General features: G+C 33.3%; 1 protein-coding gene across 4 annotated transcripts in view; it reads left to right on the top strand.

Annotated features, from left to right (window-relative positions):
* Positions 1–20,724, top strand: part of LOC142342368 (uncharacterized) — a 69,863-nt gene that overhangs the window by 17,693 nt on the left and 31,446 nt on the right. Inside the window, exon 1 of one of the 4 annotated variants that reach the window (XM_075393670.1) lies at positions 7,662–7,795. The exons of 1 other annotated variant lie outside the window; for it this stretch is intronic. In XM_075393670.1, coding sequence (XP_075249785.1) covers positions 7,742–7,795 — 54 coding nt within the window. In that variant the 5' untranslated portion in view covers positions 7,662–7,741. Of the gene's footprint in view, positions 1–7,661; positions 7,796–8,541; positions 8,647–8,700; positions 8,721–20,724 lie in introns of those variants that run through there. 2 more of the 4 variants (XM_075393672.1, XM_075393673.1) reach the window with 2 other exon arrangements.

Genomic DNA, 20,724 nt, shown 5'->3' with positions numbered 1-20,724 from the left:
AGATAAGTTTCTATTTTTAAAAAAACAATTGAGTTCAAAGTGATTTATATCATTAGATATTAATTGAAGTCAATAAAATCTTCATTTATATCTCCATTGGAAGCAATTGAGAACTCTAATTAACCAGAATACGTCATATGACTACAAAAAAAAGACAAATATCGGCAAAACTTGCGCAAAAATGACAGTGAAGCCGTTAAAACCAAAAACTTGTCACTACCAGAAATAAAAAAAGTTCAATTGCGCAATATTTCGAAACCAATGGTACCCAAATTTAACGTTACATTTTAGAAAGAGAACATAAGGCCTTTAATATGTACAAGTTAATTAAAAAAAACTCAAACCTTTTCTGACATTTTGTATTAACACTAGTAATAAAGCCGTGAAACAATAGGTTCAAACTAAAACCGTTATTAAATAAATTATAGTTTATTAGAAACGGGTTGTGACCTAACACTTTACAGAGACTACGCTACAAAAAAAAAACCAAAAAACAATTTTAAAAAAGCAAAGATTAAAAATCCAAATATGCTTTTGGAAACAATTTGTTTCAAAAGTCATAACTGACATAAGAATTCAACAAAACGAAACCAATTAAGTTGCAACACCTCAAACTTATTCGGCCTGTCATTAATGAGAATAAGTCAAAATACTACATAATAACAAAAACAGGCAGAAGCCGAAACTTTTACAAACAATTTTATGACACCACAGTATCCAAGGCCGTATGTTTATAAGATGTTATCTACAAAAACTGTCAATCATCACTTGCTCTTCAACTGAACATCAACGGGTTTTCTTTATAAAAAGCACTACGTAGAATAACAACAAAAAACACAAAATTTGAAAAGTAAAGAAATCTTCAGAAAATTTTTTATGAAACGAAATGGGCCAAGCTAACAGTCAAAACAAATAACAAACCGAGAAAACAATATTTGAAACAACAAATGTAATTGACACTTCTTAATAGTGAGAATGTGATATGAATAGCTACATGAAAGTCATTATAACAAATAGCTATTTACTGAAAGGTCTGAATAGGATGTTATTCGTCCGGGGCAAGCAATGGAGATATACCATTATCGGGTATATGTCGTACAATAACCAAAAAAAAGTCAAACATAGGCCAAAAATCACGAAAATTTTGCGAGAGAACTGTGTCTCAGGTCAAGCGCACAAACTATTCTTTAAAAACAACTAACATATTCACATACAATTTTTTTCAACGCTGTTCACTTTCCCAACAATGTGTTCTTTCAAGTGGACTTGTCAATAATGTGATAATTAGAAAACGAAACAAAATGAACTCGAACTCATAAATTCTGCAACTATGCGAAAAAAATTGAAAACCCGTAGTTTCAAAATCAAGAATCCTTTAGCTAAATGTAAAACCGTTATAGACATTAATTTATTATATCGTTTTTGCTGAGAATACGCCTGAAGCTGAGAGAATTAAGGAAAAAAAGTGGCAAGGTCTCAAAAATCACCGACATTTTCATAAAACAATTAAATTCAACGTTAAAAGAGATATTAGATAACAACTGAAAGCCTTGTCTGCGTCATTTGTAGCACCTAAGAAGCCGTTTGGAGCATTGATTGGGGTGAATAAGTCATTGGACAACAAAATTTATAAAAAATAAATACTAAATATAAGAAGTCCACAAAATTTTACGAAAACAATTGGTCTGAGCCATTAAAACCACGAGTTTTGCTATAAGATCGTTAAATATTATTGTTGAGTGTCCATTCTTTTAAATAGAATCTGTCATTAATGGAGTTAATTGCAACCAATTTAGTTGCAACACGTCAGAATTCCGATTGGGCCTGTCATCAACGAGACTGAGTAAAGAGGCTACATAATAAAAAAAGAAGCACAAGCCGAAACTTCACAAACATTATTATGACACCACAGTATTCAAGGCTCTATAATTATAAGATGTTTTCTACATAAACTGTAAATCATCACTTGCTCTTCATCCGAACATCAACGGGTCTTCCTTATAAAAAGAACTACATAGAAATTAAAACAAAAGAAAACACAAAAACTGAACAGTATAGAAATCTCCAATTTTTTTAATGAAACGAAATGGTCCAAGCTAACAGTCAAAACATATAACAAAACGGGAAAATAAAATTTGAAACAACACAAGCAATTGATACTTCTTAATACTGAGAATGTGAAAAGAATAGCTATATGAAAGTCATTAAAAGAAGTAGCTATATGCTGAAAAGTCTGAATAGGATGTTCTTCGTCATGGGGAAGCAATGCAGATCTATCATTATCGGGTCTATGACGTACAATAACCAAAAGAAAGACAAACATACTCCAAAAGAAAAAAAATCACGAAATTTTTGCTCGAGAACTGTGTCACAGGTCAAAATCAAACTTTACATTAAAAACATTTTCACATACGCTTTTTTCAACTCTGTTCGTTTTTGTAATTATATTTCCTTTCAAGTGGACTTGTCAGTAATGTGATAATTAGAAAATGAATCAAAATGAACTCATAAAGTCTGCAACTATACTTAAAAAATTTGAAATCTCATAGTAACCATTAAACACATTAATTTATTGGCTCACTGGAAGTGGTTTTTGATCGTTTTTACTGAGACTACACATGAAACAGAGAGGAGTAAGAGAAAATAATGCCAAAGTTTAAAAAATCACCGATATTTTCTTGAAACATTTAAAATCAATGTCATAAGAGACATTGGATAACAACTGAAAGCCTTGTCTGGTTCACTTGTAGCACCTAAGATTTCGTTTGGAGCTTTGTTTGGGTTAACTAAGTCATTTGACTACAAAAGAATAAAAAATGAACACTAGACATAAGAAATCCACAAATTTTACGAAAGCAATTGGTCAGAGCCATAAAAACCACGAACTTTACTATGAGACCGTTAAATAACGTCGTTGAGCTTCCTTTTTTAAATAGAACCTGTCGAAATTTTAACCATGATTTGAAATTCTTGTCAGTAATTTGCATTAAAAAACTATAAATGCTGAATTATTTTTTATAAAAAGGTCGCGCTCCAAAAATCTAATGTTTTTATAACGTAAGGTCCATGGAGAGATCAAGATATTGCTGAGTGCTTACGAAAACCTTTAATTGTTTAAATGGACCTGAAATAGATCAATTTTTAATCAAAATTTTGCAGTATGTCTAAAATAAGTAATGCATTTCCTTTAATTATCGAGATTAAATTTGCAAAATTCTGGAAACTTATATTTTCAGAAGACTCTTAAAGCCAGCGCGAGTTCAACTAGCTCACTTTTTGAGCTTACGATGATTTTTTCTGCAGTTTTAGGGTATCTACCTCCAGCAAATTCAGAGAAAGAGGGCTAAATAAGCATATTCGACGACGGAAAAAGTCTGAATTTTGAAAAGTTTCAGAAATTTGTGCCAAAAAACTCATATCAAACAATTCAAGAACCCTCTCCATCTTCAAAAATAGGATCATAAACACCTTACCATTAACAATTTCAACATATTTTAGCAAAATGAACAAAAATTTGGTCCAATTTCTGTTATTTTTTATGCACATTTAAGTATTTAAATACTTAAATGTGCATAAAAAATAACAGAATATCGTCGACTATTCACAAAACTTTAACAGCTCGATAGTTCGCTATGAAAATTGAAAAGAAAAAAAAACTTTTTGATTCCATATTCTACGCTAGACGGGCTTTCTAATGATACCACTCACAGCTCTCTACGATGATTACATCGATCGGCCAAAATTCAATGAACAAAAAAACTCATTTGAGTATATAGTTCCTCCCCCTACCACTAAAAGTGGGTTCGGAACAATTATACGTTCCCTTATAGGGTTCAAATCAAGGTGATGCAAACCATATTTATTTTAATTAACGGTTCACTCATTTCTTTGGAAAGCTGTTTTCTAGAAAATTAATCAAATTGTTTAGTTGGTGATCATATTATGCAAGTTGGTGATTTGAAACAGAGGTCAGAAAGATTTTAAAACCAAATTTTACAGCACCAACTTGTCGTATTTTTAGAAAATCATTGCAACATGATTCTTTAATGCGTGAGGAAGCAGAAACTGTTTTTGATCGGCAATAATCAAAGCAACCACAAAAGCTGTACATCTTATAAACTCAATTAACAATTAAAGAGTTAAAGAAAAACCAGATGCCAAAAAACTAAGACGGGTTGATTAACGTGTGTTGGGAATTACTTTGCTGAAGCAATGCGTTTATCTTGTAAAATTTATCATATAATTTGTTGCTCATATACAATTATTTCTAAGTTTTTTTACAAACAGTAAAAGAAACGCTAGATAATTTACTTTTAATCCATATTTGTTTCTAATTGTGTATTCTTTTAATTCCATGTTTATGTCCCATTTATCTTTTTATTCTGCAATTTTAAATAAAAGCAACATCTGTCACCATTGCTAAGATATTTTAGTAGAATGAGTTACAGAAGTTTGACTTCCTGTGTTTGATTTGAAACTCTATTTCTGTTTTTAAATTTGGTAACAAAAAATTGATTGAAAACAATTTTAGTCCAGGACAGTGAATGTAAGTTCTCCTCTGTTAATTGAACAAAAGTTTGTTTTCGGAGCCACTTTTTTCAAAAGAGATTTAGGTAAAAATAGGTTATTAATAGGTGTCTTTCCCATATAAGAGTCGTTTCCGGTATTCTACCGGCTATGTACTTTTAGCTGACGCAAGATTGTTCATGACCCAGGTTGAGGTCCAGACCCAAATTTGTTTATTATCAGACCCAGTCGAGCGCACACCCGTGTGTTCCCAGACAGAAATTACAGGGTCTGGACAGAAGTTCGAGCACACTACAGTCTGGACGATGGTCTGGAGATGGTCTGATCAGAGGTAATTTTGGTCTGAAAAGTCTTATCGTAGGCGGATTCGAGCGCACTTGGGTCTGATCAGAGGCAACTTCGAGCGCACTTGGGTCTGATCAGAAATGTTTTCGGACGCAATTGAGTATGATCAGGCACAATTTCGAGCGCCTTATTCTTTCATTTTTGTTGTTTTTTTACTGAGAGACGTTTGCTCTGCCAAGAGGCAACAAAAAGCAGCGCTCTGATCAGAAACTCATCTGAAGTCCGATAGCTCTGATCAGAAAAAAGGAGTCCAGCTGATAGCAAATGCCGGTCACCTTCAGAGGAAATTTTGGTCAACTGGAGACCACAATGTTTCTTATGGAAAGCTCTCTAAGCTCATACATTGAGTCAGAAATGTACACTAAAAGGTACACTAAATAAAATTTGTTCTCAACAATTGGGTTTCGTTTTCTTTAGCAATACTTTTATAATTGATTTTTCCTTAGATGATTTAAATACTTATGAAATGAATACATTATAACAAAATTAAAAGATTTAATTATAAGTAAAATCTATCTGCGATCAGAATTTTTCGAGCGCACTTGAGTCTAATCATAGCCTCTTCGAGCGCACTTGAGTCTGATGATAGTCTGATTGAGGTCTGAGCAATGGTCTGAATTTGAGTCTGCACCATGGTCTGAAGATGGTCTGATCAGAACGACCTTCGGTCTGAAAAGTCTGATCAAAGAACCTGTGTCTGGAAAGTCTGATCAGGGTTTATTTCCGTCTGGAAAGTCTGATCAGAGATAATTTTGGTCTGGAAAGTCTGATCAGACGAAAATTTGGGTCTGGACCTCAACCTAGGGACTTGAACTTTTGACTTTTTTCGCATTGAGTTCTGTTTTAGAACGTTGACTTCTTTTTGCGAACATTGGATTTTAATAGTGGCGTAGGTACTCATAAATTAGGAAATGCTGGTATACTTAAGTTGAAAAGATCATTCTGAGAAGTTTTTGTCCCATAACAGTCTCTATTCAGACTGCAGACACCACGCACCTACCCCCATCAAACACCACCCCTCGTATCCATCTAACCAGCTTGATGACAAAATTCTTTGAAGGAGTAATTTTAAAAATTAGAAATTAGCTCTGTTCATTAAAGGAGACAAACTTAAATCAAAGAGGTGCTCGGACAAATTCTTTGGGGATTCCTTTTTGGACAAGTAGACCAGATCAAAGAAATTATCAGAGTTTAAATTCACCTTCAAATGCACTTTTTGGCCTGTTTTAGGGCAAGCTCCTGACGAATTCCTTAACTGTTTTCGCAAAATGTCAAAACTTTTCATTTCGCAGCAGTTACAATCACAATTTAACACAAGACAAACTCTTCTTCTCATCCGAGAACATTATCACTTTAAAATTGACCAAATGTAACTAAGGATAGACGATGAAACTGTTATGGTTCATTTAGATATAAAACCTTCCAAAAAGTCCCAAGATTTGCAATAAAGACGGCTTACAAAAAATCTATGATTTTAGTTTTTTGAATAATTGTTCCTGTTAAAATGAAATAAAATATGATCAAAATCATTTTTTCAATCTACATTGAGAATTTTTAGGCTTACAAAAAGATTAACTAACTGTTCTTGAGCTAACAATTTTATAATTCGATTCAGAAGTTTCATCAGCTATCTTAGCTAGATTCATCGAGTTCTTCCAAAATTTTAAATCTAGGCTTCCAGAGCTTGCGTTTTTTTCTAATTTGCTGGAGATTGCGTTTGCTCTATCACATCGGATACGGCACTTAATACGTGTTGGTGTATTATTGCCTAATTTTTTGTGTAAAAAGTTTAAACGATAGATGACTGCGACATTAAACATGAAATTTGAGGTGAATTCTATCACACCGAAGGTTGTGAGTCATTTTTTAATCATACGGAAAAAATAGTAACAATCGTGGAAATATACAGAAATAATCGAGTGAATTAGTCGTCTATTCATAAATTATATGCCTTTTTTAGCAAATAGTTTGTCTGAAATTGAGCTGAAATTAAATGAAAAAATGATAGGATTTATTTTTAATTTATCCCAGAGTTATTGGAACCAGAGTTTTTGTACTAAAATGTTATACTTTACTGAAAAGTATTATTTACACTAAAATACTAAACATTATGATAAAAACAGAAAACATCCAATTTTCGTAGTTCAAGCTCTCGGAGCTCTAATGTCTTTTTTTTTTCATTCGACTGAAGATTTTTAGCGAGACAGCTTAGCTGCATGAAGTTCAAAAAAGATTTAAGTACATATAATTAGTAGAGAACAAAGTTAGGGTTTAGCATTTGGTCGATAGCTTCCTGGGCGCTACCTTTTGCCTTAAAAGTGTGGCCTGCTCTCAAGAATCCGGAACAAAAACTGATCAATCCAGTCATTTTTACAAGTTGAAGTGGGGGAACTGCTTTGGAATAACAAAAACTTTGTCGAAGTTCACAGTTTTTCCTAGAGTTTTGCATTGGGAAGACAGCTCGTAAAACAGCAGTTTTATGCCCAAAATTTATGAACAAATTTGGAACGCTGCGTGATACAACTCGTCGCCTATTGGGCATTGTTTCCAAATAAAACCCACTCGCTCAAACTAAATTAGCCCGCTCACAAGCCTCGCATGCTTTAGAAGAACATAATTCATGACAAAGCAGAAGGCTGTAATAAATTTAATTCAAGTTCGTTTTTAAGCTATGCAACCCTATTTGTCGAGCTATTTGGAGAGTTTTAATTGGCTGAATTTAAATTATACCTACCCCTTTATAGTATTCTATCTGCAGGCTATTCGCTTTAGCAGTTATATTGCTTCACTTGACCCCATTTCTTACAATTAATTTAATTCACTTCATTTTTTACTACTGCCATCTTCAACAATTAAATCCTTTGAGCTCATGAATCTTTTGCTTATTCGAATTTTGCTGTTTGTCATGTTTATAACAGTCTCGGTAAGAACTCTACAATTTATCAAACATTCAGACATGCTGTTTATTAATCATAAGTTTTATGACAAAAATTTTTAAGGCCAGCGTTTTAGTGATAATATTAGAAAATCAATGGTTGCTTTTCACTTTTTAGTAGTTTTTTGGAACATAATGACTGCAATCAATTTTTTTCAAAGCATGAATGGCGAATTTAGCTTTTTATGAGCAAACTGTCGGAATGAATGATTATCTTGCAAGATCTCTCAAGATCACCATTTTTGTAGGAAACTTCCAATATAACCACCCGGTTTTGCTTTGGGCGTTATGAGCAAAAACTTTTTATTGATTTTGAATATTTAGCAGAAAAATGCTGGGTTGTAACCATAGAACTTTCCTATGGTTACATTTTCTTTTTATGTAACCCTACCAATTTCGCACAACTTTTTTGGTCTATGACATTAAGGATCCATAAGAGGAAAGTTCTAGGATAACAACTTTTGGTTTACCCAGGTTGTCACCTGTGGTCTTCTTTTGTGATATGTGAGGTGCTGTTTATAGGACTGTTAATAATACATAAAATGAGGAAATAAATGGGATTTTTGCCAAAGTCAATCTGAATATTTTTGTTGGTGACTTATAGGAGAGCGAAAGTGATAATCATTTTCCATTATTGAAGCCCCGTCGCCAAAGTTAGAGGGTGTATGTTATTTGCAAACTTCTAAGCGCACGTGCAATTTGTTTACTGATATTTACTGTATTTTGATTTAATGCTGGGATGCCAAAATATTATTGGTCAACGGACATTAACTTAGTCCTTAACGCATAGACCTTGTTAGCGTAAAAGTTTCATCTCTAAGAACCTTCAAAAGAGACACGTGGGTTACTTTATCAACGTCAACAACTATTACCCTCTCTCCCCGACTGTATCGATTAGAAATTAATCTTTAAGGTTTCCTTCGATTCCTTCAGAAAAAATTAATCTTTAAGGTTTCCTTCGATTCCTTCAGTCTTTATTAGATAAAAACAAAATGAAGAAGGGGAATGGCTTGCTAGAGAGGGCTCAAAGTGTGTGCTCAATCTCAAACAACCGACATATTTTTTGGATTAAATACTTTCATATTTCTCATTTGTTTCCAATTTTTTTTTACCCGAGTTCCGCTTCGAGAAAAAGTTTATTCGTATCTACTTTTTGCTCTAATAATTGTTAAGTTTTGACACAAAAGGATAATAAATCCAATTTGTTTCTATCGGCAAATGATAAGTGGATGTTCAATGTGTATCAAGCCAAACACAATTTATCTATTAATCTGGATTGAACGTCAAGTTTTAATCAGCAGTACTTGGATCATTGATATATCAGAGCTCTGAGCTTGGCACTTTTTAACCTTGGCACGTCTTGAAATCGACCTTAAGACTTGATAAGTTTTGAATCAAGTCTTGGCCAAGACTTGGCATGTCTTGAAAAAACGCCAAAACAGCCGAGAAATTGATAGAATTTGGTTCAAGACACGTTGAAATGCGCAATCAACTTTCAGGTACTTGTAGAGAAAATTCTCTTGGGCAAGTCTTGACTAAGACTCTGCAAGTCTGGGGCACGTTTTGGCACATTTTATGACTTGAAGAAAGAGGCAATTGGTACTGCTTAGCCAACCCTAGACGTGTATTTTACTGGAGAAGCCTTAATTAAGATTAAAAATTGTTCCGGAAAGCTATAACATAGGATAATTTTAATGTCTGCAATACAAATTAAATTTTTACACTGTGTCCACTATTCTAGTTTAAAGGAATCAAGTTTTATCCTTGATATTGCAGAAGATTGCGCGTTTTCTTATTTTTTAAAATCAATTGCTACTTTCTTATATATCATGAATTTTTTCCCGCTCTTAAAAAACCAATTAATTAAATTTGCTTGGTTGTCTAGAATTTTTGATAGTTATCTAAAATCTAAACTGAACAACATAGTGTTTAAATAGGGAACCCAACTGCAAATTTTGACATTTTGCAACAAATTTCATGTAAGAACGATGTAAGAAACACTGTTCTTACTCAATTTCTTAAACAAAAATCTGTTAAGCATATAAAACGAGTGATGGCTGGTTTAAACATCAAAAATTTCGTTTTGCATCCTTGGCTGCAAATTACCCGACTTTATTTTTGTCGCTTCTCAGCCCCGAAAATCAACGATTAATCAGCATAGACCTTTAACTTATTTTCTTGGACTGTTTCCCACCTTTTGCATCGCTATTAGCAGTGAGCCAGTCTCATTTATTTCTTTGCGTTCAGATTTTGTTATTTGTAAATTTTTGGATTTTTCTACTTTTTTTTTGACTTTCTGGTTTTAGATGTTGAATCTTTTGGCCATACTATGGAATCAACGTGAACAGACAAAACATTCCCGGACAAAATAGTCCCGAATAGTAAAATATACACAAACAAAACAGTCTTAAGCAAAATAGTCCCAGGAAAGCAGACAAAACAGTCTCAGACGAAATAGTCCCAACAAAATATAGATGAATATATGCACACCGATTAACAAAGAAACTCCTTAATTTAGTCATTTGATTGTAAGCCACTGAACAAAAATTAAGCGGATTACAACATAGTATTTGCCAAAAAATATGTATTTTGAAACAAGTTTTTGGTTCAATCTTAATTCATATCAATTCAAAACAACTCATAGATTATGCTTGTTGATTGTTTGTAGATTATAATTACAATTTTGTCTGGGACTTTTTTGTCGTGGAATATTATGCAATTCGGGACTGTTTTGTCCGGGCACGTGGAATCAAGAATGCCGGATCTCAAAAATTGAAGCGTGTTTTCATCGTTGTTTTTGTTATTTATTGGAAAATGAACTTCATGTGAAATTCAAAGATCTATTGCAAAATTGGAATAATGTTAATGAGCCGGGTGACGAAAGGTTAGTCTTTCATTATGTCAGGAATTTTAAAGTGGTATCTCATTTCAACTTTACTTGACAACTGGATGGCTTTAATGAAGTTTTCTATCAGTCTATTTCATGAAGCAAATTACAAAGCCGATTTTTGCTGCTTGGTTCAAAAGTAGGCGTCAATAATTCGGGGCAAACTATCAAAACATTTAGAGCAAAGAATGATTCTCAGAAGATGTTCAGTTGTTTTTCAGTTGACACTTAGATTGAAATAAATCTGGGAAGTAAATATTTTTTGGGTTTTTTCTTTCCTTTTTCCTCGGTATTGATGCGACCGTGAAAGTTGCTCTTATGAAGGTTTTTTTTTTATTTCAACATATCAATTAAATTGCTTTGTTTTTTATTGAAATTGAGTTTCTGTGACTTGTAATTTTGGAGTTGATTACGTGTTTATTTCTCGATATAAAAAAATCATTTGATTATATTGATTTTGAAATAAATGAACACTTCAACTTAATTTAGGAGTGACTTTGATTTGATCCTTTAGAAACCAAGGTTGTTTACAACCTAAAAGGCTGTACAAAAACTTGAATTTCTCGAATTTATAAAAAACGCACGAAGAAAGTCCATCCAAAAAAAGCAGATATTTATTATCAATAGCAGAATAGCATAAAAATTTCAAAATACAATTTTTAAAAGATTGAGCAGCGGCCAAAAATACAGCTGAGTTGAATATTTATTTGAGAATTAAGTTTTAAAAAATTGCTGAAGAAACAATCTGCAATAATCAATTCCAACAAGAAAAAGCAGGTTTTTAACTATGCTTATTCCTCTCTGTATTTTTCTAACCGTTTTTCATCATATTTTCCACGTAAATGAAACTTTCCACAACTTTTTAAGCTACAAAATGTGATTAGAAAGTTTGCCCTGGTCATTTTACTTTCCTGCTGTTTTTGTTTAATATGTTTTTGTTCCGACTCATTTTAGTGGGGGAGGAACTATAGAATCAAATCATTTTTTTAGTCAAGTTTACTCGATCGTCGCATTCCTCGTAGAGGGTTGTGAGTGGTATTGTTTGAAAAACCGTTAGAAAGTCTTTTTATTTTCGTTTTTTTCACGGAGTTATTAAGGCTTGACGTTTTGCCAATTTTTACTCTTTTTTGGCCAACTTTTAGCTCAAGTCAGCTAGGACAGCTTGCTTTTTCTTTCTAGTGCTTTAAAATAGAACAATTATTGTGACTATACGGATTAAGTAATGGTTTTTCGGCTTTCATACTACGAGTCTCCACAAAAGCTTTCGTTTTTGTGACATTTTGCGGTTCTTTTTCTGGTCTCGTTGCAATATTGTCAGGTAAAATATCACAATATTGGCGTTCAGAAAAAGCACGATTGGGCACATTAATTTAGAGTATGCTTTCAACTGCTTCGACACCGTCTTCTAGCAGAGTTAAATGGAATTTATTGTTGTTTCTATTCTTCTTTCTTTCGTAGTCCTATTACATTTTATTGACAACTGAAGGCCATAGCAACTTTTTTGGATGAACAATAGAATTTGTCAATTGATTTCAGTTCATAGTCTTTGAAATCAATCGTTCTAAAAAAAATTTGACGTTTTTCATACATGTGCACTTTGCTGTTCTTTTTTGTCTGCTTGTTACCAAGTCTCATTAATTTCAGGCTGCATATCACATTGTTGCTGTTGAAAACAGACGCAGTTGAAATTATACATTGTAATTAGTACATTGCTTCTTATCTTAACGGCTTGACACCGGTTTTTCTTAATAAAATTAATTTAAAAAAAGCAGAAAACATAAATTTTTCAAAATACAATTTTTAAAAGATCGAGCAGTGGCAAAAAATACAGCTGAGTTAACTATTTATATGAGAATTAAGTTTTAAAAAATTACTGAAGAAACAATCTGCAATAATCAATTCCAACAAGATAAAGCAGGTTTTTAACTATGCTTATTCCTCTCTGTATTTTTCTAACCGTTTTTCATCATATTTTCTACCTAGATGAAACTTTCCACAGCTTTTTTAAGCTACAAAATGTGATCAGAATATTTTTTCTTGTAATTTTACTTTCCTGCTGTTTTTGTTTAATATGGTTTTATTCCGACTCATTTTAGTGGGAGAGGAACTATAGAGTCAACTCATTTTTTAGTCAAGTTTACTCGATCGTCGCACTCCTCGTAGAGGGTTGTGAGTGGTATCATTTGAAAACCCGTTAAGAAGGCTTTTTATTTTTATTTTTTTTTCACGGAGTTATCAAGGCTTGAATTTTTGTGAAAATTTCACTGTTTTTTGTTGTTTTTGTTCAGTAATTATTTCACTATTTATTTTTACGCAATTTTGCCAATTTTGCTGAAAAATTTCCTAAAATTGTTAACAATAGTGTGATTGAATTTGTCTCTACATAAAAGAGGGGGTTGCTGATCCAATTTTTTTCGCAAACAGTTCTGCTAAAATTTTTCAAATTGAGCCTTTTTTCAACAAAAATGGGACGAAATAAGCTTTTTTTGTCTAAATTTCTTTGATTGAAGTTGCTGAAATAACATATCATAAAACTAACAACACAATTTTCTTCAACTTTAAACAGGCTAGTTTTAGTACCGCTCCCTTTCATAGTTCTTGAATTAAAATTTCGCCGGTTTCTTGCTAATTTTACCAGATAATTTTTCAAAATGCATCAGTTATTATTGAAATATTAATTTTATGTCGCCCTATCTATAGTTTTATCACAGCATTAATTTTGGGAAAAATTTTTTTGTTCTCATTGGACGAAAAGCAATGGCAAGACTAGTTACGGTCTAACCGTAGGTTTTTTACAATCCAATATTATTTCCAATAATCCTTTTTAAATTCATTTTCGCATAAATGGCTTTGTTTTACGTTAAATACCGAAAAGAATAATTTAAATCAAGGCCTACTAATGACACGTACAATTATCTTTGTATTGAATTTCAAATTATCTTTGTAAGGAAACAGGTCGTTGTGATTTTTTCAAATACCTCTTTTAAAAAAATTACATTGAGCTTTGCCAATTTTTTATCCTTTTTTGGCCGACTTTTAGCTTAAAGTGAGCTAGGATATCTTGTTTTTTCTCTCTAGTGGTCTAAATAGAACAAATAGAACAATTATTGCGGTTATACGGATCAAGTAATGGTTTTTCGGCTTTGATACTATGAGTCTCCACAAAAGCATTCGTTTTTGTGACATTTTCCGGTTCTTTTTCCGGTCTCGTCGCAATATTGTCAGTTAAAATATCACAATATTGGCGTTCAGAAAAAGCACGATTGGGCACATTAATTTAGATTATGCTTTAAACTGCTACGACACCGTCTTCTAGCAGCGTTAAATGGAGTTAAATGGTTTTTGTTTCTATTTTTCTTTCTTTCGTAGTCCTATATCATTTTGTGGATAACTGCAGGCCATGGCAAATTTTTTGGATGAACAAAAAAAATTTATCAACTCATTCCAGTTGATAGCTAAAGTTTCTATGGCTTTGAAATTAATCGATTTAAAACAAGTATGATGTTTTTTTACACATGTGCACCTTTATGTTCTTTTTTGTCTGCTTATTACCAATTCTCTTTATTTTTAGGCTGCATATCACATTGTTGCTGTTGAAAATAGACGCAGTTGAATATGTACATTGTATTTAGTGCATTGCTTTATATATTAGCGGCTTCGACACCGGTTTTTCTAAAACAAATTAATTAATTTATTTTTTGTTTTTTGTCTGCATTTGTCGTTCTTTTTGTAGACGTATGACGTTTTCTGAATAATGGCTGTTCTCAATGCCAATCGTTAGAAAAGCAGATGCACCTAATTGAGTATAAAGTTTGATAGCTTTTTTATGTGACTTTGAATTATTTGTTTTCGAAAAACACGATTTTTTTAACTGAGCTTTTTTTGTCTGTTAGTTACCAACTCTAGTTATTCAGAAAACTTAACTTCCATTATTGGTATATAAAAAGCGCAATTAATAAAATCTTATATCTTACGGTGTAGATTATTTTTTCAACGGCTTTGACGCCATTTTCTCGCAAAATTCAATTGAGTTTTGTTTTTTTTTCTGTAATTTCTGTTTGCTTTTGTAGACGTACGACTTATTCTGAATAAAACAGATATCAATATTTTGGTTTTGAGGCTTGAATGACCATAAACTTTTTGAAAGATTTCTATTGATATGTAATGGTGTTCATTATTTGAAGTTATTTGTTTTCAAAACTATGGACATGTTTTTAACGTTACCGTATTTGTTCTTTTTGGTCTGCGTTTTACCGAGTCTCAATAAGGACTGGTGCCATGTTTCTCATAGTGAGATTCATTTTAATTTGTTTAGGTAGGGTTAAAATTGAAGCTATTTTTAATTTGATTTGGAAGCGATTTTTTTTTTCATACGCCAATTATTTTTGATTAATTGAATTTTTTTTTGAAAATTTTCTATCTCTTTCTCATTTGATAGACAATATATTTAAAAATGTGAATGAGCATGGTTGCAACGTTATGTTGGAACATTTTGAGCAAACGTCATCATACTAGACTGATTAGAAAAAAGTTGACTGACCGCGATATGCATTCCGTCTTATGCAGGGTAGTCTAGTCTGGTAAAAGACAAATCGAAGCCAAGAATATGTGCCTAAGACCTGTCGAGCGCTATAAGTTTCAATTTAAAGTTGGGGGGCTGAAACTGTTAATTTCCAAAAGATTAATATAAAAGTTACGGTCTTACTAATTGCCAAACTGTTCGGAGTGAGCTGAACTTGATTGGATAGGTCCGCAGTTGTGCTAGTCAAGCGATAGCTGTTGGATGTTGAAATCGAAATGTGCCGGATAATATACTTCTGAAGAAAATTATAATAATTTCTGAACTTAGAAATTGTTTGTTTTTGCTTTTGTTATCTTTGTTATTTTGTTAGAATTTTTTGCAATCAAGAAGAAATTTTATCAAGGAGAAAGGAAAGCCGTTGTCTGCGGCTTTAGCTGGTTCAATAAAAAATCTCATCCTGCTTCTTTTCTTCAATATTTTTACTGAAGCATCGGGCCTAGAGGGAGCGGAAAACCACGTTCACGTCCATAGTGAAACGGTTTCCTAGTTTTTCTATTGGCCGAGAAATTGAGAGAATAAACTCTGCTCATCTCATGAAATTATTATTGCTTTTTCCTTTAAGAAATACTAAAAAGCGGGAGTCTTTGAACCTGTTTCATCCTTGCGTAGTCGCCCGATGTCTTCCCTTCTGCTTATTACAAACTAGATTAAGGGGAGGTTTTTGTGGGGGGAACTATTGCTTTTCCCCTGATCCACCTGCATCGCTCTTAGCGATTTCCCTGAGTTGCAAATTTCACTCAAAAAGCAGGGAAATTGAGCAGTATTATCGGCTTCTACTTAAACTTAGTTCAAGTTCCAGTTTGAATTTGGTCCTGGATAATCCAGGTCTAAAGTTGAGGCTCGTTTAGAAATTAGAAGTTAAAGGCTCAAATGTTATTATCTTGTTAGCCTAAGCGCGCGTTAATTTGTTTGGCGGGTGCTAAAAGTAGTGGTAATTAACGCGTTAAAATATGCTGTGGATATGCCGGATTAATTATCCGCTCTTAATTTAGCGGCTCTAATACTACAACGTACAATATCGAGCCTATGTTCGGTGATCAGTGGCGAATTACATAAATCTTGGTACCGAAATCACAATCTTGCACTCATCATTTGCAAAAGGATTTGATTTAAATTTATTGAAGAGTATTCAAATTTTCATCCACTGAACATTACATTCTTTCTCTGTTTCCGCATTTCAGACTTCAATTGTATTTACATTGTCATCTTGAATCCTAATTTGACTTTTTGCTAATAATTGGTTGTCTGGTAACGTTTTCTGTTCAGAGTTAAAGCAGAGTTAAATGGAGTTAAATGGTTTTTGTTTCTATTTTTCTTTCTTTCGTAGTCCTATATCATTTTGTGGATAACTGCAGGCCATGGCAAATTTTTTGGATGAATAAAAAAAATTTATCAACTCATTCCAGTTGATAGCTAAAGTTTCTATGGCTTTGAAATTATACATGTGCACCTTTATGATCTTTTTTGTCTGCTTATTACCAAGTCTCATTATTTTTAGGCTGCATGTCTCATTGTTGCTGTTGAAAATAGACGCAGTTGAATATGTACATTGTATTTAGTGCATTGCTTTATATATTAGCGGCTTCGACACCGGTTTTTCTAAAACAAATTAATTTAATTTTTGTTTTTTTTGTCTGCATTTGTCGTTCTTTTTTTAGACGTACGACGTTTTCTGAATAATGGCTGTTCTCAATGCCAATCGTTAGAAAAGCAGATGCATCTAATTGAGTATAAAGTTTGATAGCTACTTTTTGTGACTTTGAAATTATTTGTTTTCGAAAAACACGATTTTTTTAACTGAGCTTTTTATTGTCTACTAGTTACCAACTCTAGTTATTCAGAAAACTTAACTCCCATTATTGGTATATAAAAGGCGCAATTAATAAAATCTTATATCTTACGGTGTAGATTATTGTTTCAACGGCTTTGACGCCATTTTCTCGCCAAATTCAATTGAGTTTTGTTTTTTTTTTCTGTAATTGCTGTTTGCTTTTGTAGACGTACGACTTATTCTGAATAAAGCAGATATCAATATTTTGGTTTTGAGGCTTGAATGACCATAAACTTTTTTAAAGATTTCTATTGATATGTAATGGTGTTCATTATTTGAAGTTATTTGTTTTCAAAATTATGGACATGTTTTTAACGTTACCGTACTTGTTCTTTTTGGTCTGCTTTTTAACGAGTCTCAAAATGGACTGGTGCCATGTTTCTCATAGTGAGATTCATTTTAATTTGTTTAGTTAGGGTTAAATTTGAAGCTATTTTTTATTTGAGTTGGAAGCGATTTTTTTTTTCATACGCCAATTATATTTGATTAATTGAAAAATTTTTTGAAAATTTTCTATCTCTTTCTCATTTGATAGACAATTTATTCATAAATGTGAATGAGCATGGTTGCAACGTTATTTCGGAACATTTTGAGCAAACGTTATCATACTAGACTGATTAGGAAAAAGTTGACTGACCGCGATATGCAGTCCGTCTTATGCAGGGTAGTCTAGTCTGATAAAAGACAAATCGAAGCCAAGCATATGTGCTTAAGACCTGTCGAGCGCTATAAGTCTCAATTTAAAGTTGGGGGCTGAAACTGTTAATTTGCAAAAGATTAATATAAAAGTTGCAGTCTTACTAATTGCCAAACTGTTCGGAGTGAGCTGAATTAGATTGGATAGGTCCGCTGTTGTGCTATTCAAGCGATAGCTGTTGGATGTTGAAGTCGAAATGTCCCAGATAATATACTTCTGAAGCAAATTATAATAATTTCTGAACTTAGAAATTGTTTGTTTTTGCTTTTGTTATCTTTGTTATTTTGTTAGAATTTTTTGCAATCAAGAAGAAATTTTATCAAGGAGAAAGGAAAGCCGTTGTCTGCGGCTTTAGCTGGTTCAATAAAAAGCTCATCCCGCTTCTTTTTTGTACAATATTTTCGGTGAAGCATCGGGCCTATAGGGGGCGGAAAACCACGTTCACGTCCATAGTGAAACGGTTTCCTAATTTTCCTATTGGCCGAGAAATTGAGAGAATTAACTCTGCTCATCTCATGAAATTATTATTGCTTTTTCCTTTAAGAAATACTAAAAAGCGGGAGCCTTTGAACCTGTTTCATCCTTGCGTAGTCGCCTGATGTCTTCCCTTCTGCTTATTACAAACTAGATTAAGGGGAGGTTTTTGTGGGGGGGGGGACTATTGCTTTTCCCCTGATCCACCTGCATCGCTCTTAGCGATTTCCCTGAGTTGCAAATTTCACTCAAAAAGCAGGGAAATTGAGCAGTATTATCGGCTTCTACTTAAATTTAGTTCAAGTTCCAGTTTGAGTTTGGTCCTGGATAATCCAGGCCTAAAGTTGAGGCTCGTTTAGTAATTAGAAATTCGAGGCTCAAATGTTATTATCTTGTTAGCCTAAGCGCGCGTTAATTTGTTTGGCGGGTGCTAAAAGTAGTGGTAATTAACGCGTTAAAATATGCTGTGGATATGCCGGATTAATTATCCGCTCTTAATTTAGCGGCTCTAATACTACAACGTACATTATCGAGCCTATGTTTGGTGATCAGTGGCGAATTACATAAATCTTGGTACACAAATCACACAATCTTGCACTCATCATCTGCAAAGTGATTTGATTTAAATTGATTGAAGAGTATTCAAATCTTCATCCACTGAACATTACATTCTTTCTCTCGTTCCGCATTTCAGACTTCAATTGTATTTACTTTGTCATCTTGAATCCTATTTTGACTTTTGGCTAATAATTGGTTGTCTGGTAACGTTTTCTGTAACTACACTTGCTTAGATTTTTAAGTGCCTGATTCGTAATGTGATTGGCACCTTGAACCATGTAACGTAAAATGACTCATCGAATGGCCTGACTTTTCTTGAAAATCAGTAGTGAGAAATATGGGCTAAATTCGGTCACAAAAGTTCTGTTGGCAAATTATAACTTGTGAAGTCGCTTATATCAGCTTTTGTGGTTATCAAAAGGAAATTTGTGCCGACTAATAATGGTGTGAATGAAGATTTATGTTAGTCTTAAGTTTGTAATCACTAATTATCGTCTCAAATTCCTCCTGCGGAAATGGCCGTTAGAAGTCAGGATTGGTGACTGAAGCTAATTCTTCTCATGTCGACTTGTTTCAACTTCACTCGATTTATCAGATTTACCCGATTTATCAATTGCTATGATCGCCCTCAGTCTATCATTACCCCCAAAACTGAATTTGACTTCTCATTATTTCAAAAAAATTCCGGCCTTGAATAATAACCGGCATTGTAATTTACCAATAACTTCCAGTTCTTAATGGTCCAAAAAAGGGGAAATTCAAAATTACCCCTGAGCAAATGACTGTTTTGCAACATTGTTCTAAATCTCAAGATTGCATCCAGCCCATATTAGCACATACTCGACTAAATCTGATTGTCCCGCGGTTAGCGGTTTGCAAACTACCTTCTTAATTTCCACCAAGTTGGGCTGCTATTATTTGTTTAATAACTTGGGCGATAAAACTGAAGGTTGGGGGTGTCGATTCGATCTAGTCTTGTTACTGCCTTGTAGAGCAAATTGCCCAACTTGTTATCTGATTGACAAGAGACAATGTTTTAGCCCTGAAGGCCAAAATATCGGTTTTGTTTATAATTTTCAAGCCTCCTTTCCTAAAATGATCTGGAATAGTTAGGGTTTGTTAAGTAAATTTGAGCGCGTAAATAAACAGATTACGCGGATATCGTTCTCTACCGTTGACACAGAGTAGCCGCAAGTTTAAAAACTAATGGTGGATAACTGGGTCTTGTTTTCAAAATAATCTCTGGGGGAACTTGAAAATATTTGGCGACAATTTTGGTAAACAACACTTTTGTCCAACTGAAGGGGACAAAATTGCCCAACTTGGTGTAGCCACTGGATTGGCTGATCAGCACTTTGTCGTCCGCCCTTTTTTAAAATGTACTGTGTCATGGCCATTGGGTTTGAGGTTGAACAGATTTCACCTTGAGTCAAACTAGAGTTGCCAAAAGCAGTCATTCTGGTTAACAAACCACAGGTTTGCAAGTGGGAAGTAAGGAGCGTCGGACTTGGTGGTCAACTACGACATCAGATTTTAAATGATAGATTTTTGTAAAAATAAATCATAGATGCATCTTTTAATGACTTTGAAATCTCGCTTGCACATATAACTGTGAAGTATTTTTTGAAGTTATTACAGCAAGAACGCATGTGATAATTTTGTTCCTAAGTTTTTTCCCAAGAGAGTTATTTCAATCAGAAACTTTAGATCCAATTGATTGAAGCATTTTTGTTAGAATTTCGATTCAAACTAAAGCCTTAAACTTAGTTAGAAATATCAGAAAGTTTAACTTACCATTATAATCCGACAAGAGCAAATTGATTCAAGTCACAAGTGTTATATGAATCTTCAAGAAATGGTGCTTAGAATCAAAATTCGTTTCAAATTG

The sequence above is a fragment of the Convolutriloba macropyga genome, chromosome 7 (assembly GCF_964194025.1).
Source record: "Convolutriloba macropyga chromosome 7, txConMacr16.3, whole genome shotgun sequence".
NCBI classification, from domain to species: Eukaryota; Metazoa; Xenacoelomorpha; order Acoela; family Convolutidae; genus Convolutriloba; species Convolutriloba macropyga.
This window is presented reverse-complemented; position numbering and strand designations above follow the sequence as displayed.